Source organism: Ursus americanus, chromosome 4 (genome assembly GCF_024610735.1).
Source record: "Ursus americanus isolate L20-20 chromosome 4, mUrsAme1.1.p, whole genome shotgun sequence".
Lineage (NCBI taxonomy): Eukaryota > Metazoa > Chordata > Mammalia > Carnivora > Ursidae > Ursus > Ursus americanus.
This window is the reverse complement of record NC_142130.1, coordinates 36,707,767-36,733,421: the sequence shown is the minus strand read 5'-3', so window position 1 is coordinate 36,733,421 and position 25,655 is coordinate 36,707,767. Positions and strand designations below refer to the sequence as shown.

General features: G+C 36.4%; 1 protein-coding gene across 1 annotated transcript in view; it reads left to right on the top strand.

Moving 5' to 3' along the window:
* The window catches only part of STXBP5L (syntaxin binding protein 5L), a 429,230-nt gene that overhangs the window by 115,647 nt on the left and 287,928 nt on the right, over positions 1-25,655 (top strand). The window contains exons 4-5 of the mRNA XM_087861601.1: positions 7,204-7,285; positions 17,305-17,405. Of these exons, the coding sequence (XP_087717727.1) occupies positions 7,204-7,285; positions 17,305-17,405 (183 nt within the window). The remainder of the gene's footprint in view (positions 1-7,203; positions 7,286-17,304; positions 17,406-25,655) is intronic.

The following is a 25,655-nucleotide window of genomic DNA, read 5'->3' as shown; positions in this document are numbered from 1 at the left end:
TTCTCTCCTTTCTCTATCCCTGATGCACTCTCCCTCCTGTGGACAGCCCATGGTCTGTTTAGCTTCCCACCATGTCTCTCTTCCTAACCTCTTCGATGTGGCCTACTCTCTACCTTTTGTTGTAGAGTTTGTTCTGCCAGTCTTGTTTTCTGTATTATTTACACTGATGTTAGTGTTATCTCATTATATTCATGGGATGAAATGAGCTTAGAGTCCTCCTACTTTGCCATCTTCCCATCTTCTCTTATCTCTTGTCTTGACAGGCATTCTAACAAGTGTGAGGTAATAGCTCATTGTGGTTTCAGATTTGCATTTCTCTGGTGATTATTGATGTCGAGACTCTTCTTATATATGTATTGGCCATTTGTATGTCTTTGTGAAAATGTATTCAGGTCCTTTGTCCAATTTTTTAAAAATTTTGCTTTTGATTTTTATGAAATCTTTATACATTTTGGAAATTAACCTCTTATGTGATATATGGTTTACAAATATTTTCTCCCATTGTACAGGTCATTTCTTCATTCTGTCAATTGTCTTTTGCTATCTAGAAGCTTTTTAGTTTGATGTAGTTCTGCTTGTTTATTTTTACCTTTCTTGTTTGTGTTTTTTGGTGTCGTATGTAAAAACTCATTGCCAAGATCAATGTAAAGGAGATTTTTACCTCTGTTTTCTTGTAGTTTTGTGGTTTTAGGTCTTACATTTAAGTTTTTAATCCATTTCATGTTAATTTTTGTGAATGGTGTGACAGAGGTTCAATTTCATCTTTTTTATATGTGAATATCCATTTCTATAGATAGAAGACACCCAGTAGACTTTATTGAAGAGACTGTCATTTCCCTATTGTGTATTCTAGGCTCCCTTGTCAAATATCAGTTGACTGTATATGGGTGGGTTTATTTCTGGGCTCTTGATTCTGTTTTATTGGTATGTGTCTCTTTTTATGCTAAAATCATACTGTTTTGGTTACTATAGCTTTCTAATACAGTTTGAAATCAGAAAGTGTGATGCTTCCAGTCTTATTCTTCTTTCTCAGGAGTACTTTGGCTTTTTGGGATCTTTCCTATTCCATAAAAATTTTAGGATTTTTTTTCTATTTCTGTAAAAACTAGAATTTTGATAGGGATTGCAACAAATCTATACATAGATGTGAGTAGTATGGACATTTTAACAATATTAATTCTTACAGTCCATGAACACAGGATATTTTTCTGTTTGTGTCTTCTTCAATTTTTTTATTATCATATTTTATAGATCTTTTACCTCCTTAGTTAAATTTATTCCTAAGTATTTTATTGTTGTTTTTGTTTGTATTTTTGTTTTTTGCTGTTGTAAGTGGGATTGTTTTCTTTATTTCTTTCTGATATTTTGTTGTTAGTGTATAGAAATGTAACTGATTTTTGTATGTTGGTTTTGCATCCTGCAACTTTACTAAATTCATTTATTAGTTCTAATGTTTTTGGGTATTATCTTAGGGTTTTCTATGTGTAATATTATGTCATCTGCAAAGAGAGACAATTTTGCTTCTTACTTTATGACTTAAATGCCTTTTATTTCTTTTTCTTGTCTTACTGTTCTTCCTAGGACTTCTAGTACTATGCTGAATGGGTACGGTAAGAGTGGGCACTGTTGTCTTCTTGATTTTAGAGGAAAGGCTTTCAACATTTTAAATCAAGTGTGATGTCAGCTCTGTGCTTGTGATATATGGCCTTCATTATACTTAAGTATGTTCTTTCTATACCCAATTTATTGAGAGTTTTTTCATGAAAAGGTGTTGGATTTTGTCAATTTTTTTTTCCTGCATCGTCTGGAGAATCATGATTTTTCTTTCATTTTGTTAATGTAGTGTATAACATTTATCGATTTATGTATGTTGGACCATCCTTGTATCTCAATGATTAATCCTACTTAGTCTTGGTGTCTGATTCATTTTGTGTGCTGTTGAATTTGGTTTGCTAATATTTTGGAGATAATTTTAGCATCTGTGTTCATCAGGGGTATTGGCTGTAGTTTTCTTTCCCTATACTGTCCTTATCTGGATTTGGTATCAGAGTAAGGTTGACCTTGGAAACTTATTTAAGGGTGTTTCTCCTCTTCATTCCTTTATAAAACTTTAAGAAAGATTGGCATCAATTCTTTAAATATTCTCTGGAACCATCTGTTCTTGGGCTTTCCTTTATTGGGAGGTTTTGATAATTTTTTTAAAGATTTATTAATTTGTTTTATTATTTTTTAAAGATTTATTTATGTATATGTATTTGAGAGAGAGAGAGCAAGCATGAGCAGGAGGGGGAGAGGGGGAGGGAGAGAGAAACTCAAGCAGACTTCACACTGAGCGTGGGTCTTGACACGGGGCTCAGTCTCATGACCCTGACATCATGACCTGAGCCGAAACAAAGAGTCATATGCTTAGCTGACTGTACCACCCAGGTGCCCCCTCTTTATTTATTTTTGAGAGAGACAGTGAGAGAGAGAGCACGAGTGTGAGCAGGGGGAGGGGCAGAGAGAGAGGCAGAGCGAATCTCAAGCAGATTCTGCACCAAGCACAGCCTGACATGGAGCTCGATCTCATGACCCTGAGATCATGACCTGTGCTATAACCCAGAGTTGGACACAACCAACTGAGCCACCTAGGTGCCCCAAGGAATGTTTTGATTATTGCTTCAATCCCTTTAGTCATCATTAGTCTGCTTAGATTTTCAGTTTCTTGATGATTCATTCTTTGTAGGTTTTATGTTTCTAGGAATTTATCCATTGCTTTTCAGTTATCCAGTTTGTTTACATATAATTGTTCATAGTAGCTTCTATGATTCTTTGTATTTCTGTGGGATCATGTGTAATGTCTTCTCTTTCATTTATAAGTTTATTCAAGTCTTCTCTTTTTTTCTTAATTACTCCAGCTGAAGGTTTGTCAATTTTGTTTATCCCTCCAAAAAATGGCTCTTAGTTTCATTGATTTTTTTCCCCTATTGTCTCTTTAGTCTCTATTTTAGCTATTTCCACTATGATCTTTATTATTTGCTTTCTTCTGCTAACTTGGGCTTAGTTTGTTCTTTTTCTAATTCCTTTTGGTGTAAAATTAGGTTGTTTATTTGAGATCTTTTTCTTATTTTTGGCATTTGTTGCTAAAAATTTTCCTTGTAGAACTGCTTTCCTGTATCCCATAAGTTTTGGTGTGTTTTGTTTTCATTTCCATTTGTTTCAAGATTATATGATTCCCCTTTTGGTTTCTTCTTTGATCCATTAGTTGTTCAGAATTGTGTTGTTTAATTTCCACATATTTGTGAATTTTCCAGTTTTTCTCCTGTTACTGATTTTTCATGTAATAGCACTGTGGTCAGAAAAGATACTAGAAATAGTTTCAATCTTCTTGCTTTGTGTTCCAACATATGACCTATCCTGGAGAATGTTTTGTATGCACTTAAGAATGTGTATTCTGGTTTCTTGAATGGAATGTTCTATATATGTCTGTTAGGTCCATTTTGTCTGTAGTGTTATTTAGGTCCACTGTTAGTTCTGTCTGGATGATTTCTCTAATGCTGAAAGTGGGGTATTTAAGTGTTTTACTACTATTGTATTGGCTTCTATTTCTCCCTCCAGTTCTAATATTCGCTTTAAATATTTAGGTGCTCCAGTGTTGGTGCTTATGTATTTATAATTGTTATATCCTCTTGATAAATTGACCCCTTTATCACTATATTGTGACTTTTTCCTCTTGCCACTGATTTTGACTAAAGTCTGTTTTATCTGACATTAGTATAGTGCATGGAATATCTTTTTCCATGCCTTCAATTCCTGTCTAAGTGTATCCGTAAAGCTAAAGAGAGTGTCTCATATAGACCACATATTTTGGATCTTGTTTTTTATCTGTTTAGCCCCTTTTGTGTCTTTTGATTGAATAATTACTTTATTTACATTTAAATTAATTGTTGGTAAGTACTTACTATTGTCTTTTTATATTGTTTTCTGAATTTTGCAGTTCCCCTGTTTTTTCATCTCTTAATTTGTGTTATTTTTTGTAAAATTTTTATGTGCTTTAATTCTTTTCTCTTTACCTTTTATGTAAACACTACAGATTTTTTTTTTCTTTTTGGTTACCATGAGGCTTGTGTAAAAACATCTTAGAGATATAACAGTCTATTTTAAGCTGATAACAACTCACTTTCAATCACATACAAATACTCAACAGTTTTACTTTTCTTCCCCCAACATTTTATGATATCGTCATATTTTAAATCTTTATATATTGTGCATCCATTAACAAATTAGCTATAATTTTTAAAAATATTATCTTCAGTTTTTATAATAGAGATAAAAGTGATTTATATACAACCATTACAGTACTGGGGTATTCTGAATTTAACTATATATTTACTCTTATGAGTGAGTTTTATGCTTTTATGTTTTTATGTTGTTACATAGTGTCCTTTCATTTCCACTTGAACTCCTTTTAACATTTTTTGTAACAGCAGGTTTAGTGATAATGAACTCCCTTAACTGCTCTTTGTCTTTATCTTTCCTTCATTTCTGAAGGACAGTTTTGCTGGGTATAGTATTCTTGGTTGGCAGTTTTTTCCCCCCCTTTCATTACTTTGAATATATCGCTCCACTGCCTCCTGGCCTGCTAGATTTCTGCAGAGAAATCCACTGATAGTCTTATGTGGGTCCCTTGTAGTGACAAATTGCTTTTCCCTTGTTGCTTTCAAAATTATCTCCTTGTCTTTGACTTTAAGCATTTTGATTATAATGTTTCTCAGAGTAATCTTTGGGTTGATCTTGCTTGGGTTCCTTTGAGCTTCCTGTACCTGGATGTCTATATCTTTTCCAGGATTTGGGAAGTTTTCAGCTGTTTTTTTTTGCTTGTTTGTTTTGTTTTTGTTTTTAAATAATCTTTCTGCTTCTTTCTCCTCTTCTTTATCTTCTGGGACTCTCATGATGCAAATAACCATTTGCTTGTTGGTATCGCATAATTTACCTAGGCTTTCTTCACTCTTTCTTCTTTTTGTTCCTCTAAGTGGGTAATTTCAGATGATTTGTCTTTGAGTTTGCTAATTCTTTTGTGTGATCAGGGCTGTTATTGAAGCTCTGTTTTGAATTTTTCATTTCTGGCATTGTATTCTTGAACTCTAGGATTTTTCTGTTTGGTTCTTTTTTATAGTTTCTGTTTCTTTATTAAATGCATTTTGTTCATGAATTGTTTTCCTGTTTTTGTTTAACTATCTGTGTTCTTTTGCATTTTCATCCAGGTTTTTAAAAATGATTATTTTGATTTCTTTGCTGGACAAATCATAGATCTCCATTTCTTTGGGGTCCATTAGTGGAGTGCTATCAGTGTTCTTTGGTGGTGTCATATATGGTTGATTCTTCATGATCCATGTTGCCTCGCACTGGTGTCTATGCATTTGTAGGAGAAAACACCTCTTTCAGTCTTTATAGACTGGAAGATAAAGACCTTTTCTTGTCCCATTCCCTGGGCTGATACTGTTATCTCCAGACTTGCAGCCAGTTATGAGGCTGTCACTGGATCTGCAGTGGAGTCTGTGATTGGGCTTGTTACTAGAGCTTAGGCCAGTGTGGATCACTTCTGGTTCCTGGGTGCTTGCAACTGCCTCTAGTACCTTGTCAATAGGGTGGTACTAGACAAGGGTCCACATGTAGGTCCTACTATCAGGTAAGTAGTCAGTGGGCCTGTGATCAGGTAAATGGTGGGTGTGGCTCCCGTCAGATCCCCAGGAGAACTGCTGCCTAGTTACTGGATGGCTTCTTCGGTGGGCAGGATTGATCCTGAACTGTGGCTAAGAGGTGCTGGAACTGAGCCTCATGGCTGTTTCACATCCCACAGCCAAGATTAAGGTTTGTAGACCTGGCTCTGGGTACACAGATGGGATATCTCCCTTCAAGTCACTGGATAGGTTGGATTGGTCCCTGACCATGGTCAGATGGGCTAAGCCAAGTACAGGGCCCTTTCAGGATCTTTTGGGGGTACAGTTGTTTTTCTTACCAGGTTCCTGTGCCTGTAGGACTGCTCATGGATTGAGGCTGGGAGGGGTTGGTACCCAGTATAGGGATCTCTGGGAGTACAAACAGGAGTGTCTCCTGCTAGGTCTCTGTGGCAGCAGGACTATTCACAGATTGCAGTTGGAGGAGCTGGAGTTGAATATAGGACCCTTTCAGAGTCATCAGGTTTGTAGCCAGGAATGTTTCCCTCTGCGGCCCTGGACCCTCAGGACTGCTGGCTGACTATGACTGTGAGGAGGCTGGGCTCATGTTTTGGCCCTTTTAGGATCCCTGTGAGCACCGATGGGAGTGTCTGCAGCCTGGTTCTCAGGCCAACAGGCCTACTTGTGGACTGTGACTGGAAGGCCTGGGGAGTAGAGGATGAGTCCCTTTCCAGATTTTCAGATGCACAGATGGGAATTTCTTCTGCTGGGACCCTAGGCCCTCAGGACTGCTGGCAGACTGACAGACTATTGCTGTGAGGAAGATGGAGCCACATATAGGGCCCTTTCAGGATCTTTAGGGGCACAGACAAGAGTGTCTCCAACAGGGTCCCTATACCAGCAAGATTATTCCTAGACTGTGGTTGGGGTGGGCTGGAGCCCAGTTATAAGGCCATTTCAAAATCTTTGGTCTGACTGAATTTGGTGGGGTTACCTCCAGTGGTCCCACACTGTAGCCAAGAAGAGCTAGAGCTGGTTCAAATACCACTTCTGGATCCACAGCTGAAATGAGGTCTATATGACAATCACCTGATATGTGGGTGATGCTTTCAGGTCTCTTGGCATATAACACATGCTGGTGACAGACCCCAAGCTGAATAGGCTATCTATAGCTGAGTTCTCAGGAGTACAGAGGTATTTCTGTTTCTGTAGCTGAGACTGCAGTCAGGAAATCAGCTGCTTGGGGTAAGTAAGCCTGCCTTCCCAAAACAACTCTCTTCATTCTAGGACTGCACTGGTGGTTTTGCAGTCTCCTATCTAGGTCTGGAAGCTCCCAAGAAGGCACTTTTGTTTGTGCATGGATGGAAAATTATTGTTGTTAAGGAGGGGATATGTGCAAGAGATGTCCTATTTGGCCATTTTGTTGATGTCCTATGTTATGTAATATAATTTGTATCAACTAAGATTTTTGACCCTTAGTTTTTACTTTAATCATTAATATTTGTATTAATTAAAGTGTTAGAATCCTTGACTTTTAATGTATTAGACTTGGGAGACCTGGCGTTGATTGTTATTGCCAACATGAAAGTGGTGCAGCTGTCCTGCAGCTCCAATTCTTGATCAATGAGGTAAGGGTTTTCTTGACTATTTCTCACAGAGACATACATACTACATTAGTTGATGTGATCTGTTTTATATTATGATATATAAAATATATTTTTTATTTAACTATGCTATTTTTTATGTATTCTAAATGTTTAAAGATATATATATGTGAGATATTATTCATGGTCACATTTCTTATAAAAAACTACTTCAGTATTTGTCAGTTTATTAAATTTTAAAGGAGAAAGGTTGCATATACCAGAAGATTCTGTTGTTATTATTATGCAGCATAATTTACAGATATAATTGTTTACATGTTTTTTAAAAAATTACTACAACTCTCATTGCTCCATTGACTATTAAACTTTCTTCAGCATACTAATTTAAATTATATAATCAGCATTAACTTAATGTTTTGCCCTTATCTTTCATGAAATAACTTTTTCAGTTATTTACCTATGGGTTCTGCTATCTGTATATATATTCAGATATATTTATTGGTACATATATGCATTTGTATTAATTTATATATCCATAGCTATTATGACAATTGCCTCCTTACCCTATTCCTATTCTATAGACCTGTGGTGATGAGGAACTTCCCAAAGACAAAGTATGTATTTATAAAGCTTGGAAAAGTTACAGATCTTCTATTAGTTAAAGGCTTCTTAAGGCCTTATGAATTCATATTTTTTTACTCACGTTTTAAGTGGATCATTGTGTCTTTTAGATCTGTTTTCAGTTAAGTGAGCTGTCAATGCAAAAATGCCTTAAAAATTTGTTCCATACCAAATTCAGGCACTTAGCAGACTGAACTCAATGCCTTGAGAAAAAAAAAAAAAAGTACTGCTGGTTGTTTTCTTATGGAATGAATGATCTTTTTTTCAATATCTCCATATATTTTCATAAGTTTTTCTCTAAGAATTTTATAATCATAAACATGGGTAAAATGGTTCATAGAATTTTCTATCAGAGACACTTAAAGCATGAAAAATTTGTGATGTTGGCAGATGTCCACCTTTTAACTCTCTCAGTTCAAACTCTTTCTCAGAAGTCAGTTGACTTCTGTCAACTTGTCAATGTTGTCTCATTGACAAACCTAGCATATTTTACCTTGTAGGTATACTTGCTATGGGGTACCACAATGAGAGAAGGAGATAAGAAAAAAGGGAAACTAAAAAAAATATTTTATTGTAATACTTGTCATTAGTATTTAGAATGCCAACCTTTTTGAAGTCTCAGTGTTACTCTGTAGCTCCTATTGGAGAGATCTCAGCCTTCTACATGGCTGTGTACTAGCAGGCATAACTTGTTTCCAGGTGGTTTTCTCTGGTTTCGATCCTCTGAGAATCATCTTCAAGTCCCTAACTTTGCCTCTGTGCTGAATAACTAAGTAAAAAGACAAGCCTTCAACATGTTTTTGTTGTTTACATTGTCTAGCCTGAACTAGAACCCTGCACTCAATTTCTTTACCTTTTCGCAAACTTCCTAGTCTCTGACCTCAAGGCTGGTGTTTCTATTCAGTTTTTAATGTTTTCATAGATCTTTATTACTTGTGCTTATGGATTCACTTTGCTTTTATAGATAAGCCCTAGACACTCTGCTGATGTGCTTACTTTCATGTGTCTTATAATCTCTGTTGGTGGTGTTATGCTCACTGGTCCTATTCACGTCCCTCCAAAATGATAAGTTGTCTACTATTTTTATCATAGATTTAATAATACTGACTTCCTTCCATGATTTATTTGGCTGTTATTATTATATGTTATTGAATATATACTGCATTAATTCCATTGCCCTTGGCATATTATATGTAGCACATAACTATTTAGAGAATGTTTTATTAATTTCATATATCATGTTCTATCCTCACCCTATTCTAAGTGTATTTCCATTGTCCTTAGAAAGGAGATCAGTATCCTGTATTTAAAAAAAAAAATCAAGCACTTGCGAGCAATCCTAGTAACATTCCAGTTTGTATATTAGTAACATTTGGGGATGGTTTATAAATAAAACAAGCAAACAAACATAAAATTCCTGAAGGCATATATAGAATACATTTTATTCCATGGAACATAATTTTGTATGAGCTCATGTTAAAATGTATATATCAATGTTGTATACCTCTTTTAACATGTGTATTTATATACTTACATACAAATATGCAAATTATATACACTTTTTAACAAATTTTAATGGATATACTCTTGGATCATGATTTGTGTTTTAAAAGCTATTTTCTGAGCCTAAAATCACAGGTACACAATATGAAGAGAAGCATGATAGGATACATGAGCATTTTTGTCTTAGGAATCTAAATGGTCTTCTGTAACAGTTTCTATCTTCTCTCCTTTAATTCCTAAAGAAGAAATAAATCCTAGGAATTTCAGTATAACTATATCTGATCATCTAAATGGGATAATCATTTTATATCTGCAGTTGATATTATAAACCATGAAAGGTTACTTGTAACAGATTACTTTGGAAAATATGAAAAGAATTTTGGGTATATTAGGATACCATGATTCTGCAAGATCTCTTTTAAAGAACACATTCAGGAATAGGGTGTTAAGATGGCAGAGGAGTAGGGGTCCCCTTTTTCAGCCAGTCTCCTGAGTTGAGCTGGATATGTGCCAGACCATCCTGAAAACCCACGGAATCAGCCTGAGACACAGGAAGATACATCTGGATCTCTACAAATGAACATCTCCAGCGCTGAGTATTGAGGTACGAAGTGGGGAGCCGTGAATCCGCGCACAGATATCGGAAGATAAACGGAAGGGGGAGGGAGCCACCGTGCTTGGGTGCTGGGCAGCGGTAGCCACCTGCACTGGGGAGTGGGCTGGACTCACGGACCCACACCCGTGAGAGAGCAGACTGAGACTGTGAGCCTGGGAACATGCGTGCGACCAGACTGAAATACGGAGCTCTGGAGTGCTCACTGGAACTAGACCGGAGCCAGGAGCTCGGGAGCAGGCGCGTGTCCAGACTGACAACCAGTGCTCTGGAGCACTCATTGGAACTGGACTGATACCAGGAATTCAGGAGTGCATGCGTGAGAGCTGACCGAAAACCAAAGCTCCGGAGTGAGCACGAACCACGCTGAAACAGAGAGCTTGGGAGCGCGTGCAGGAACCGGGGCAGCTGGCAGTGTTAGAAACACAAAGGACAGAGACATGCCGGCCCTGGAAATGAGGGCTGGGACACCGACTGTGGGGTGCACAACCTGGGACACTGCAGGGTTTTTAGCAGCACCAACAGAAACAGAGTTAAAGAGGCTAAGAGAGCTCAGTGGAGAACAGACAGTGATCTCTGTGTTCTGAGACAGAGGCTAGGATTCAGCCACTCCTGCTCTGACTCTCAGAGGAGCCACAGAAAACCACCAGGGAAAGCCGCCAGAGAACAAAAGCTCGGAAATACCAGCTCACATTGTGCCCATCCCCATACCCCATCGCAGGGGACAGGAAGACTCTACCCAAACCGGGTTGCCTGAATATCAGCGCAGCATGCCTCTCCCCCAGAAGGCAGGCTGAAAAATCAAGAAACCCACATCCCTAAGGTCCCTATTAAAAGTGCACACTGCCTGGGTCCTGGTCAACAATTTGGGATCTGGACAACCCCGCAACCTCTCATTAGAATGACGAGAAGGAGAAATCCCCCCCAGCAAAGAAGAGATAATGAGTCTGTGGCCTCTGCCACAGAACTGATGGATATGAATATAATCAAATTATCAGAAATGGAGTTCAGAGTAACAATGGTCAAGATGATGTGTAGACTTGAAAAAAATGTTAATGAAAATATTAACGAGAAAAGAGAATCTCTAAGGGCGGAAATGAGAATGAATCTAGCAGAAATTAAAAATGCTATGAATCAAATGCAGGCAAAGCTAGATGCTCTGACATCCAGGGTAAATGAGGCAGAGGAATGAATTAGTGAATTGGAGGATGGGATGGTAGAAGAGAAGGTTAAAACAAAAACTTGGCTCAAAAAAATCCAATCTCAAGAACGTAGGTTACGGGAGATTACTGACTCAATGAAACGTTCCAATGTCAGAATCATTGGGATCCCTGGAAGGGTGTAGAAAGAGAGAGGTCTAGAAGAGATATTTGAACAAATTGTAGCTGAAAACTTCCCTAATCTGGCAAAGGAAACAAGCATTCACATCCAAGAGGCAGAGAGGACCCTTCCCAAGTTCAACCACGACAAACCTATGCCACATCACGTCATAGTGCAATTCGCAAATATTAGATCCAAGGATACAGTATTGAAAGAGGCCAGGGCGAAAAAATTTCTCACGTACAGAGGCAAAAATATCAGAATTACGTCAGACCTGTCTACAGAGACCTGGAATGAGAGAAAGGGTTGGCAGGGCATTTTTAAAGCTCTGTCCGAGAAAAACATGCAGCCAAGGATCCCTTATCCAGCAAGGCTGTCATTCAGAATTGATGGAGGGATAAGGACCTTCCAAGATCGCCAGCCACTGACCAATTTCGTAACCAAGAAACCAGCCCTACAGGAGATATTAAGGGTTTTTTTTTTTTTTTTTTTTTTTTTATAAAAGTAAAAAGGCCCCAAGAGTGATACAGAACAGAAAGTCACAATCTATAGAAACAAAGACTTGGGGCGCCTGGGTGGCACAGCGGTTAAGCGCCTGCCTTCGGCTCAGGGCGTGATCCCGGCGTTCTGGGATCGAGCCCCACATCAGGCTCCTCCGCTGGGAGCCTGCTTCTTCCTCTCCCACTCCCCCTGCTTGTGTTCCCTCTCTTGCTGGCTGTCTCTATCTCTGTTGAATAAATAAATAAAATCTTTAAAAAAAAAAAAAGAAACAAAGACTTCACAGGAAACATGACATCATTAAAATTATATCTCTCAATAATCACTCTCAATGTGAATGGCCTAAATGCTCCCATAAAACAACACAGGGTTGCAGATTGGATAAAAAGACATGACCCATCCATTTGCTGTCTACAAGAGACTCATTTTGAAACTAAAGATACATCCAGACTGAAAGTGAAGGGTTGGAAAATCATTTTTCATGCTAATGGACCTCAAAAGAAAGCTGGGGTAGCAATTCTCATATCAGACAGATTAGATTTTAAACTAAAGACTGTAGTTAGAGATACAGAAGGACACTATATTATTCTTAAAGGATGTATCCAACAAGTGGATATGACAATTATAAATATCTACATCCCCAACAGGGGAGCAGCTAGATACACAAGCCAACGCTTAACCAGAATAAAGAGACATATAGATAAAAATATGTTAATAGTAGGGGACCTCAACACTCCACTATCAGCAATAGACAGATCACCTAAGCAGAAAATCAACAAAGAAACAAGAGCTTTGAATGACATACTAGACCAGAAGGACCTCACAGATATATATAGAACACTACACCCCAGAACAACAGAATACTCATTCTTTTCAAATGCACATGAAACGTTCTGCAGAATAGACCATATTCTGGGTCACAAAACAGGTCTCAACCGATACCAAAAGACTGAAATTATTCCCTGCATATTCTCAGACCACAATGCTTTGAAATTGGAACTCAATCACAAGGAAAAATTTGGAAGAAACTCAAACACTTGGAAACTAAGAACCATCCTGCTCAAGAATGATTGGATAAACCAGGAAATTAAAAATCAAATTAAACAATTTATGGAGACCAATGAGAATGTAAACAAAACGGTCCAAAACCTATGGGACACTGCAAAGGTGGTCCTAAGGGGGAAATACATAGCCATCCAAGCCTCACTCAAAAGAACAGAAAAATCTAAAATGCAGTTTTTATATTCTCACCTCAAGAAGCTGGAGCTGGAATAGAAGAACAGGCCTAACCCACCACAAGAAAGCAGTTGATCAAGATTAGAGCAGAGATCAATGAATTAGAAACCAGGAGCACAGTAGAGCAGATCAACAGAAGTAGAAGCTGGTTCTTTGAAAGAATCAATAAGATCGATAAGCCACTGGCCAGACTTATTCAAAAGAATAGAGAAAGGACCCAAATTAATAAAATTATGAATGAAAGGGGAGAGGTCACAACCAACACCAATGATATTGGAAGGATTATTAGAAACTTTTATCAACAGCTTTATGCTAATAATTTAAACAACCCAGAAGAAATGGATGCCTTCCTGGAAACCTGTAAACTACCAAGACTGAAACAGGAAGAAATTGATTATTTAAACAGACCGATTAATTATGAAGAGATTGAAGCAGTGATCAAAAACCTCCCCAAAAACAAGAGTCCAGGGCCTGACAGATTCCCCAGGGAATTCTACCAAACATTCAAAGAAGAAATAATAGCTATTCTCCTGAAGCTGTTTCAAGAAGTAGAAACAGAAGGAAAACTACCAAACTCATTCTATGAGGCCAGTATTATTACCTTGATCCCCAAACCAGGCAAAGACCCCATCAAAATGGAGAATTACAGACTGATATCCCTGATGAATATGGACGCCAAAATTCTCAACAAGATCCTAGCTAATAGGATCCAACAGTACATTAAAAGGATTATCCATCACAACCAAGTGGGATTCATCCCTGGGATTCAAGCGTGGCTCAACATGCAATGCAAATCAATCAGTGTGATAGATCATATCAATAAGAAAAGAGTCAAGTACCATATGACCCTCCCAATAGATGCAGAAAAAGTATTTGGCAAAATACAGCATCCTTTCCTGATTAAAACCCTTCGGAGTGAGGGGTAGAGGGTACATTCCTCAATTTCATAAAAACCATCTATGAAAAGCCTACAGCAAATATCATTCTCAATGGGGAAAAGCTGGAAGCCTTTCCCTTAAGATCAGGAACATAACAAGGATACCCACTCTCGCCATAATTATTCAACATAGTACTAGTAGTCCTTGCAACAGCAATCAGACAACAAAAAGAGATAAAAGGTATCCAAATCGGCAAAGAAGAAGTCAAACTGTCTCTCTTCGCAGATGACATGATACTCTATATGGAAAACCCAAAAGAATCCACCCCGAAACTACTAGAAGTTATAGAGCATTTCAGTAATGTGGCGGGATACAAAATCAATGCTCAGAAATCAGTTGCATTTCTATACATGAACAATGAGACTGAATAAAGAGAAATTAGGGAATCCATTCCATTTACCATACCACCAAAAATCATACATTATCTCGGAATTAACTTCACCAGAGATGTAAATGATCTATATTCTAGAAACTACAAATCACTCTTAAAAGACATTGAAGAAGACACAAAAAGATGGAAAAATATTCCATGCTCATGGATCAGAAGAATTAATATAGTTAAAATGTCTATGCTACCCAGAGCAATCTACACTTTCAATGCCATCCTGATCAAAATACCAATGACATTTATCAAAGAACTGGAAAAAACAGCCCTTAAAATTGTATGGAACCAGAAAAGGCCCAGAATCACCAAGGAATTGTTGAAATGGAAAAACAAAGCTGTGGGCATCACGTTACTGGGTTTCAACCTCTACTACAAAGCTGTGATCACAAAAACAGGATGGTACTGGCACAAAAATAGACACATAGACCAATGGAATAGAATAGAGAACCCAGAAATTGACCCTCGGCTCTTTGGGCAACTAATCTTTGACAAAGCAGGAAAAAACATCCAGTGGAAAAAAGACAGTCTTCAATAAATGGTGCTGGGAAAATTGGACAGCTACATGCAAAAGAATGACACTTGACCAATCTCTCACACCATACACAACGATAAACTCCAAATGGATGAAAGACCTCGATGTGAGACAGGAATCCATCAAAATCCTAGAGGAGAACATAGGCTGCAACCTCTTCGACGTCGGCCACAGCAACTTTTTTCATGACACATCTCCAAAGGTAAGAGAAACAAAAGAAAAAATGAACTTTTGGGACTTCATCAAGATAAAAAGCTTCTGCACAACCAAGGAAACAGTCAAAAAAACTAAGAGGCAGCCCACGGAATGGGAGAATATATTTGCAAATGACACTACAGATAAAAGGCTGGTATCCAAGATCTACAAAGAACTTCTCAAACTCAATACTCCAGAAACAAATAAACAAATCAAAAAATGGGCAGAAGACATGAACAGACACTTTTCCAATGAAGACATACAAATGGCTAATAGACACATGAAAAAATGTTCAACATCATTAGCCATAAGGGAAATTCACATCAAAACCACATTGAGATACCACCTTACACCATTTAGAATGGCAAAAGTTGACAAGGCAGGAAACAACAAATGTTGGAGAGGATGTGGAGAAAGGGGATCCCTCCTACATGTTGGTGGGAATGTAACTTGGTACAGCCGCTTTAGAAAACAGTGTGGAGATCCATTAAAAGGTTAAAAATTGAGCTACCCTATGATCCAGCCATTGCACTACTGGGTATTTACCCCAAAGATACAGACGTAGTGAAGAGAAGGGCCTTATGCACCCCAATGTTCATAGAAGCATTGTCCACAATAGCTAAACATGGAAGGAGCCGAGATGCCCTTCAACAGATGACTGGATTAAGAAGATGTGGTCCATATATACAATGGAATATTACTCAGCCATCAGAAAGAATGATTTCTCAACAATTGCTGCAGCATGGACGGGACTGGAGGAGATAAGCTAAGTGAAATAAGTCAAGCAGAGAAAGACAATTATCATATGGTTTCACTCATTTATGGAACATAAGAAGTATGAAGATCCGTAGGAGAAGAAAGGGAAGAGGAAAGGGGGGGTAAACAGAAGGGGGAATGAACCATGAGAGACTATGGACTCTGGGAAACAAACTGAGGGCTTCAGAGGGGAGGGGGGTGGGGGAATGGGATAGGCTGGTGATGGGTATTAAGAAGGGCACATATTGCATGGTGCACTGGGTGTTATATGCAAGTAATGAATCATGGAACTTTATATAAAAAAACTAGGGATGTACTGTATGGTGACTAACATAATATAATAAAAAAACATTATTAAAAAATAAAGAACACATTCAGTACTCTAGATTACCTTCAGACTTCGTCATAGGGCAAGGATTGGCATTTTTAGCTGGGAAACTCGTAATAGTAAAAGTCCTGACATAGTTTAAGTTGTCCTTACTTAACTCAAGTAAATAGTTTAAACATATTTATGTATGAAATCATACATGGCCACTAGTTTTCTGCCCTTGTGGTGTCTGCCATATTAAGAGGTAGAAAACATCCTATTGTTTTTGAAATATAATTCATCTGTATTTGGATGTAATGAAAAAAAAATTGGTATTATTTTTGTAGTTATACTGACTTCTAGCTGGAGAAGCATTTTCTTTTATTAAAGATGTTTTCTTTTATCATAGATGAAGCTGCTTTTTTTTTTTTTAAGATTTTATTTGTTTGAGAGAGAGAGGGGGCGGTTGAGTGGAGGGCAGAGGGGCAGAGGCAGAGGCAGAGGGAGAGGGAGAAGCAGACTCCCTGCTGTGCAGGGAGCTGACCTGGGGCCTTGGATCATGACCTAAGCCAAAGGCAGACATTTAACCAACTGAGCCACCCTCGTTCCCCATAGATGAAGCTTCTTGAAACAAGTTACTTATTGAAAATAAATTATACCAAATATACTTTTTAGATAGAATATATACTTTCCAACTGTACAGAAAATCCTTGCAAATGGTGAATTTTTTTATGACCAGATTGCAATTTTAAAACTGGGTTGAATATTTTCTTTTCTGGAAGCTACATAGTATGTGTGTGAATATTAGAGACAAGAAAATTAAACTTAGTTTTTCCCAAAGAAAATACAAAAATCCTTAATAGTTCTAATGATGCTTACAGTAATTATTTCTCTCTAGTGGCAAATGCATATTCCTTGAGCTAGTCATTCATACCAATCTATATGTAGTAGTTCACTTGCTTTCTACTTAGCATTCTTAGCCTTCCTAAGTATATACAATTGTTTTTCCTTATATTTCCAGGTTTTATAGATACAAATAACTCTTCAAGTAGTGAAAAATTCAGTACATTAGCTTGTTGTTTTTGCTTAACAAAAAACTCTAAGGAAGTCACTCAGTTTGTCTTCTTTTTTGTTTTCAGGGTGCTTTGGTTAGTGCAAGTTCAGATGACACCCTTCATTTGTGGAATCTTAGACAAAAAAGGCCAGCTATTCTTCATTCTCTTAAATTTAACCGAGAACGGTAAGAATGTCTGAATTAAACAATTTCTTGATGTATGAGAAAAGTGTTTCCTGAGAAGTTTAAGGTTAACTTTCAAAAGACTAGTTTTTTTCAGAATCTCAATCTTAATATCTAGAAATAATGCTTGCTTTTATAGTAACTCATTTTCATAGAAAATTCATAGAAAATTCATAATCGATTAGATTCAATCATCTAATGGGAAACTCCTAACATTTCTGTTCTTGCTATAAACTGGCACAGCAGCAGTGATGCATTTTTCTTTCCCTAAGGCCACGGTGCTGAAAACTCAGACCTAAAATTTAAAAGTGAAGTAAATACAAAATGTTTTTTTACACCTTTTGATCATGGCCGTTATGTCCTACACTAAACTCTTTTGCTTAAATATTTTAACATGAAGAAAATCCCTGAAACAAAAGTTTTAGATTCGAAAAATGTTGGTACTAAGAGTTAAGCAATACTACACATACAAGCTTAATGTTTTCCAAGATGGAAATTTGATGAGAATTTAGATTCCCCCATTTTAGAATGAAATATTAGTAATCAGAAAGAGAAAATTAAATGAATGGATATAGGAGAAGTTACTAGATTTTATTTGTACAAACTACCAAACTTTAATGTTTCTAATGTTGGTGTCAATTAGACTTAGAACATAATTTACATCTACTCAACTGATAATCCACCTGGAGATAAGTAAAATTTGTATTTCATTACCTGTCTCTGTAATTCAACTGAAAAATAACCTGATATTTGTTTATTATTTGGAAAACAATTTAACTCTTTGCAGTGAATGAGAAGGGCCATCACAGGAAAATTTGATGTTAATGAAAGAAAAAGAAACCCCTGAGAAGTAAATTTACACAGATTAGCAAGTACTATTCAAATTGAGGTAGGTGAATAATGGAGGCAGGCAGTCACTGCTAAGAACTCAAGGTAGTGCTTATTTTATTTTGTTGAATGGTAATAGTTTAATAAGGGATTGTCAGCATATGGACAGAGTTTAAAGAAGTAAATCTGTTTTTATAAGTATGTGAGAAAAAAGGATGGCAGTTATGCAGACATTCTTTTATTTACCTGAAGTTTTTCTTTTTTTACTTGTGTGCATACTGTACTATTTAAATCATTAGCCTTCAATATTCTGAGTAATATTCGAGTATTATGTCTACAGTATTTTAGGATTCAGCATCAATGGAAATTTTTATTATATCTAGTGTATTTTGAGAGGAGGGAATTTATATTTTAGATGTCTGCTAAAACTAGATAGAATTTATTTAGATTAAATCTAATTTTGGTTATATTATCTTACATTTTAAAGTAAGTAATGCAACAGAAATTTCAGGATATTAAAAAATTAAAAATCAGTTAAGAGTTGTTATACTATCCCTGTTTTTTATCACTAAAAATATTATCTACTCGGATATCGACATATTGATTTTATCTCTTTCTCTGCTTGTAAGATTTTTGTTTGTTTGTTTCAATGATTTGAGTACATCTGGCCCTACACTTCTGTGTAGATGGACAAAATAGGTTTTTCACCCTCACAGTTGGAATGTTGAAGGAAATGTTCTGGCCCCTTTTATGGCCCTTTGTGGGGTGGAGGAAAGAAACAATTGAGGGTGATGATTTTCAGTTATAATTTTATTATCTCAATTGATGTAGATTTACCTGTTACCAACATAAAAGACCAAGCTGACAGTTTTTGGACATATCATAGAATGATAGAATTTTGTAGGCATTGCTTATTTTAATGCTTACAAAAATGTGATATCTATCTTTTGACAAAGATAAATTCATTATCTTGAATTTGAAAATAATCATTATCTTGAAGTTAAATAATTGTTAACTATCAAAATTTACTGAAGGGTGGAAATATTTTTAAAGGTATGGTGAATGGAAGCTTAGGTCTGTAAAAGAGAATTTAACTAAACATCTTTTGGAACTCTAAGCCTTCTTACATTAGAAAGAACTATGTAAATTTCTATATATCCTTATGTTTGTGCCATATATATATATTTAATTTATATAGTTTGTGCTATACATTTTAGGTTTTCATTTATTTTTTTTTTATAAGCACCTTCAACCTTTAGTCTTATAATCTTTGAAGGCAGTAACTGTTGAGAAATAGGTTTAGATATTTCAGCTGCTTCTGGTACATGATCCTTGGATTCCTTTCATATCTGATTTTAAAGCTAAATATGGAAGAACAACTTTTGATTTCTGTGTTGCATGATCTAAAAATGAATAAAATAAGACATTCATATTTTCGCCATGTTAATAGTCCTTGCTATCACTGATCATAAATTGTATAATGGGAAAAGCATAGACTTCTTTTATTTGGTTTTCAATTAAAATTCAATAGGTAGACTATGACATAAAGACATTAACTTATTTGTACTTATTATATCAGAGCTTATTTTTTCTATCTGTGGTGTTCTGCTAATTGATATCATCAGAGTACTTCCAAGGAATATTAACTAACCTGCAGGGAAGGAATAGTTTAAGAACCCTATAATTTATGAAATTATCTAGCAAACTTCATCTATCAGAGTTGGCTTTTGGGGAAGTTTATAACCCCAATTTAAAATATACTATTGCTTCATATAGGTAATTTGCATTATGTTTATTTTTAAATTTTCTTGAATAATTAACATATCTACCTGGTTTGACATTCAAAAGATGTAAGTTGTATATACAGTGAAGGATTTATCTTCCACTCCTCTTCTTTGGGCACTTAGTCCCCATCAATGGAGACAAGCAGTGTTACCTATTAATTTACTGTATCTTTCCAGAGATTTATTATGTACACATAAAGGCACTTATATGTAACATAATTTTTTACCTGATATATATATATAAGCAAATATGAATATATATTTCTGTTACACAAATTATAGCATGTTATGCAGTTTTGTACCTTGTTTCATTCTCTTTGTAATTTATTCTAAAGATCATTCCTTAGCAGTATATAAAAAGCTTCCTTATTTTCTTTTTCTCTTTGGTGTGTGTGTAAATGTTACTAAATCAAGAAACTGTGTAGAGGTGCCTGGCTGGCTCAGTTGGTGGAATATGCAACTCTTGATCTCAGGGTTATGGGATCGAGCCCCACGTTGTGTATAGAGATAACTTAAAAATAAAATCTTAAAAAAAAACCCACTAAAAAAACCCCAGTGTAAATGTTAAGTGTACACCATAAAATAATCTACCCATGTAACAAACACAAAAATCAAGAAACAGAAAATTACTAGACCCACAGAAACCCCCGTCTTAGCTTTCAATCACTATCAAACCCCCAGATGTAGTACTATCCTGATTTAAAACACTGTAGATTAGTTTTGCCTGTTGTTTGGAAAATTACACTAATGATATCATACATAAATTCTTGTTTGTGTTTGGCTTCTTTTGCTCAATGTTATATTTATAAATTTCATCCACATTACAAGTAGCTATAGTTTATTACTTTCATTGTTATGTAGTATTCAATTTAGTGAATATTCTTCAATTTCATTAACCATTCTACTTTAATTCTCTTGCTTAAACTTAACTTTTGTATTTCCACTTAAATTTTAGAAATAACTTGTCGAATTCCACAAACACATTTGCTGAGATTTTGATTAGAAATACTAATTTGAAAAGATATATGGACTCATGTTCATTGCAGTATTTATAACAGCCAAGGTTTGGAAGAAACCTCAGTGTCCATCAATAGATGAATGGGTTAAGATGTGGTATCTGTGTGTGTGTGTGTGTGTGTGTGTACACACTAGAATATTACTGATCCATAAAAAAATAATGAAATCTTACCGTTTGTGATAGCATGGATGGACCTAGAGGGTATATGTTAAATGAAATAAATCAGACAGAGAAAGATAAATACCATATGATAGCATTTACATGTAATATCTAAAACAAAACAAAATAAAACAAAACAAATAGACTTATAAATAGAACAAACTGGTGGTTGCCAGGGTAGGGGGTGGTGGGCAAAACAGGTAAATGGGATTAAGAGGTTCAAACCTCCAATTACACAATCAATAAGAAAAAAATACTTTTAATCTGTAGATTAGTTTGAAGAGAACTGACATATCCCATGATGATGGGGGATGGCAATATTGATTCATTGTCATTCACAATGACAACATTGAATCATTCAACCAGTGAACATGGTATACGTTATATCCCTCCATTTCCTTAAGTCTTCTTTGATTTCTCTAAATAACATTTATAAATTTCTCTGAGGTCTTCCACATTTTTGTTAGGTTTAGTCATAAACTTTTTTTTAATTCCAGTATAGTTAACATACAGTGTAATATTCATTTCAGGTGTACAATTAGTGATTCAACAATTCCATACATCACCCAGTTCTCATCACAACAAGTGACTTCTTAATACCCATCTCCTATTTTACCCATCCCCACTCCTACCTCCCCTTTGGTAACCAGCAGTTTATGCTCTATGGTTAAGAGTCTGTTTCTTAGTTTCTCTCTCTCTCTCTTTTTCCCCTTGCTCATTTGTTTTGTTTCTTAAATTCCATATACAAGTGAAATCATATATTTATTTTCATGACTGACTTAATTTGCTTAGCATAATACTCTAGCTCCATCCATGTTGTTGCAAATCACAAGATTTCATCCCTTTTTATGGCTGAATACTATTCCATAGTATGTATATATACAAACACACACACACACACACACACACACACACACACACACACCACATATTCTTTATCCATTCATTAATTGATAGACATGGGCTATTTCCTTAATTTGGCTATTGTAGATAATGCTCCTTAAAACCATGGGGGTACATGTATCCTTTTGAGTTAGTATATTTGTCTACTTTGGGTAAATACCCAGTTGTGTGATTACTGGATCATAGGATAGTTCTATTTTTAACTCTTTGAGGAGCCTTCATACCATTTCCCACAGTGGCTGCACCAGTTTGCATTCCCACCAACAGTGCACAAGTGTTCCCTTTCTCCACATCTTCACAAACACCTTTTGTTTATTGTGTTGTTGATTTTAGCCATTCTGACAGGTATGAGGTGATATCTCATTGTAATTTTGATTTGTATTTCCCTGATGATGAGTGATGTTGAGTATCTTTTCATGTATCTGTTGGCCCTCTTCTTCTTTGGAGAAATGTCTATTCATAATTTCTGCCCATTTTGGGGTGTTGAGTTGTATCAGGTTTTTTATATTTTAGATACTGACCCTTTATTGGATATGTCATTTGCAATTATCTTCTCCCATTCTGTAGGTTGCCCTTTAGTTTTGTTGATTGTTTGCTTTGCAGAAGCATTTTATTTTGATTAAGTTCCAATAGTTTATTTTTGCTTTTATTACCCTTGCTTTAGGAGAAATATCTAGAAAAATGTTGCCATGGCTGATGTCAAATTTCTGCCTGTTCTCTCTTCTAGGATTTGTATGGTTTCAAGGTCTCACATTTAGGTCTTTAAGCCATTTTGAGTTTATTTTTGTGTATGGTATAAGAAAGTAGTGCAGTTTTATTTTTTCGCATGTAGCTGTCCAGGTCTCCCAACATCATTTTTTGAAGAGACTGTTTTTCCCTTATTGTATATACTTTGCTCCTTTTTCAAAGATTACTTGACCATATGACTGTGGGTTTATTTCTGTGTTTTCTTTTCTGTTCCATTGATCTTTGTGTCTGTTTTTGTGTCAGTACCATACTGTTTTGATTACTACAGGTTTGTAATATAACTTGACGTCTGGAATTGTGATATATCCAGTTCTGTTTTTCTTTCAAGATTGCTTTGGCTATATAAGGTGTTTTGTGGTTCCATACAAATTTTAGTGTTATTTGTTCTAGTTCTCTGAAAAGTGCTTTTGGTATTTTAATACAGAGATTGCATTAAATGTGTGGATTGCTTTGGCTCACATGGATCTTTTAATAGTATTTGTTCTTCTACTCAGAGCACAGAATATCTTTCCATTGGTTTGTGTTGTCTTCAATTTTTTTCATCAGTGTTTTTTTTATTAATCAGTGCTCATCATAAATGTACTCTTTATTTTATTTCATTTTTAATGATTTTTTATTATATTATGTTAGTCACCATACAGTACATCCCCGGTTTCCAATGTAAAGTTCGATGATTCATTAGTTGCGTGTAACACCCAGTGCACCATGCAATACGTGCCCTCCTTACTACCCATCACCGGTCTATCCCATTCCTCCACCCCCCTCCCCTCTGAGGCCCTCAGTTTGTTTCTCATAGTCCATAGTCTGTCATGTTTCATTCCCCCTTTTGATTACCCCCCCTTTCTTTATCCCTTTCTTCCCCTACCAATCATCCTATTTCTTATGTTCCATAGATGAGAGAAATCATATGATAATTGTCTTACTCTGCTTGACTTATTTCACTTAGCATTATCTCCTCCAGTGCTGTCCATGTTGCACCAAATGTTGAGAATTCATTCCTTCTGATAGCTGTGTAATATTCCATTGTATATATGGACCACAACTTCTTAATCCAGTCATCTGTTGAAGAGCATCTCGGCTCCTTCCACGATTTAGCTATTGTGGACAATGCTGCTATGAACATTGGGGTGCATATGGCCCTTCTCTTCACTACGTCTGTATCTTTGGGGTAAATACCCAGTAGTGCAATGGCTGGGTCATAGGGTAGCTCAATTTTTAACTTTTTAAGGGACCTCCACACTGTTTTCCAGAGTGGCTGCACCAACCTGCATTCCTAACAACAATGTAGGAGGGATCCCCTTTCTCCACATCCTCTCCAACAATTGCTGTTTCTTGCCTTGTCTATTTTTTCCATTCTAACTGGCATAAGGTGGTATCTCAGTGTGGTTTTGATTTGAATTTCCCTGATGGCTAATGATGTTGAACATTTTTTCATGTGTCTGTTAGCCATTTGTATGTCTTCATTGGAAAAGTGTCTGTTCATATCTTCTGCCCATTTTTTGATTTGTTTATTTGTTTCTTGAGTATTGAGTTTGAGAAGTTCTTTGTAGACCTTGGATACCAGTCTTTTATCTGTAGTGTCATTTGAAAATATATTCTCCCATTCCGTGGGCTGCCTCTTAGTTTTTTTGACTGTTTAATTGGTTGTGCAGAAACTTTTTATCTTGATGAAGGCCCAAAAGTTCATTTTTTCTTTTGTTTCTCTTACCTTTGGAGATGTGTCATGAAAAAGATTGCTTTGGCCGATGTCGTAGAGGTTGCTGCCTATGTTCTCCTCTAGAATTTTGGTGGATTCCTGTCTCACATCGAGGTCTTTCATCCATTTGGAGTTTATTTTTGTTTATGGTGTGAGAGATTGGTCAAGTTTCATTCTTTTGCATGTAGCTGTCCAGTTTTCCCAGCACCATAATTTGAAGAGACTGTCTTTTTTCCACCGGATGTTTTTTCCTGCTTTATCAAAGATTAGTTGCCCAAAGAGCCGAGGGTCCATTTCTGGGTTCTCTATTCTGTTCCATTGGTCTATGTGTCTGTTTTTGTGCCAGTACCATGCTGTCTTTGTGATCACAGCTTTGTAGTACAGCTCGAAATCCGGCATTGTGATGCCCCCAGCTTTGTTTTTCCTTTTCAACAGTTCCTTGGCGATTCGGGGCCTTTTCTGGTTCCATACAAATTTAAGGACTATTTGTTCCAGTTCTTTGAAAAATGTCCTTGGTATTTTGATCGGGATAGCATTGAAAGTGTAGATTGCTCTGGGTTGCATGGACATCTTAACTATGTTAATTCTTCCGATCCATGAGCATGGAATATTTTTCCATCTTTTTATGTCTTCCTCAATGTCTTTCAAGAGTGATTTATAGTTTCTAGAATATAGGTCCTTTACGTCTCTGGTTAATTCCAAGGTAACGTATGGTTTTTGGTGCTATTGTAAATGGGATGGATTCCCTAATTTCTCTTTCTTCAGTCTCATTATTCATGTATAGAAATGCAACTGATTTCTGAGCATTGATTTTGTATCCCGCCACATTACTGAATTGCTCTATAACATCTAATAGTTTGGGAGTGGCTTCTTTTGGGTTTTCCATGTAGAGTATCATGTCATCTGCGAAGAGAGACATTTTGACTTCTTCTTTGCCGATTTGGATACCTTTGATCCCTTTTTGTTGTCTGATTGCTGTTGCAAGGACTTCTAGTACTATGTTGAATAATACTGGTGACAGTGGGCATCCTTGTCGTGTTCCTGATCTTAAGGGAAAGGCTTCTAGCTTTTCCCCGTTGAGAATATTTGCTGTAGGCTTTTCATAGATGGCTTTTATG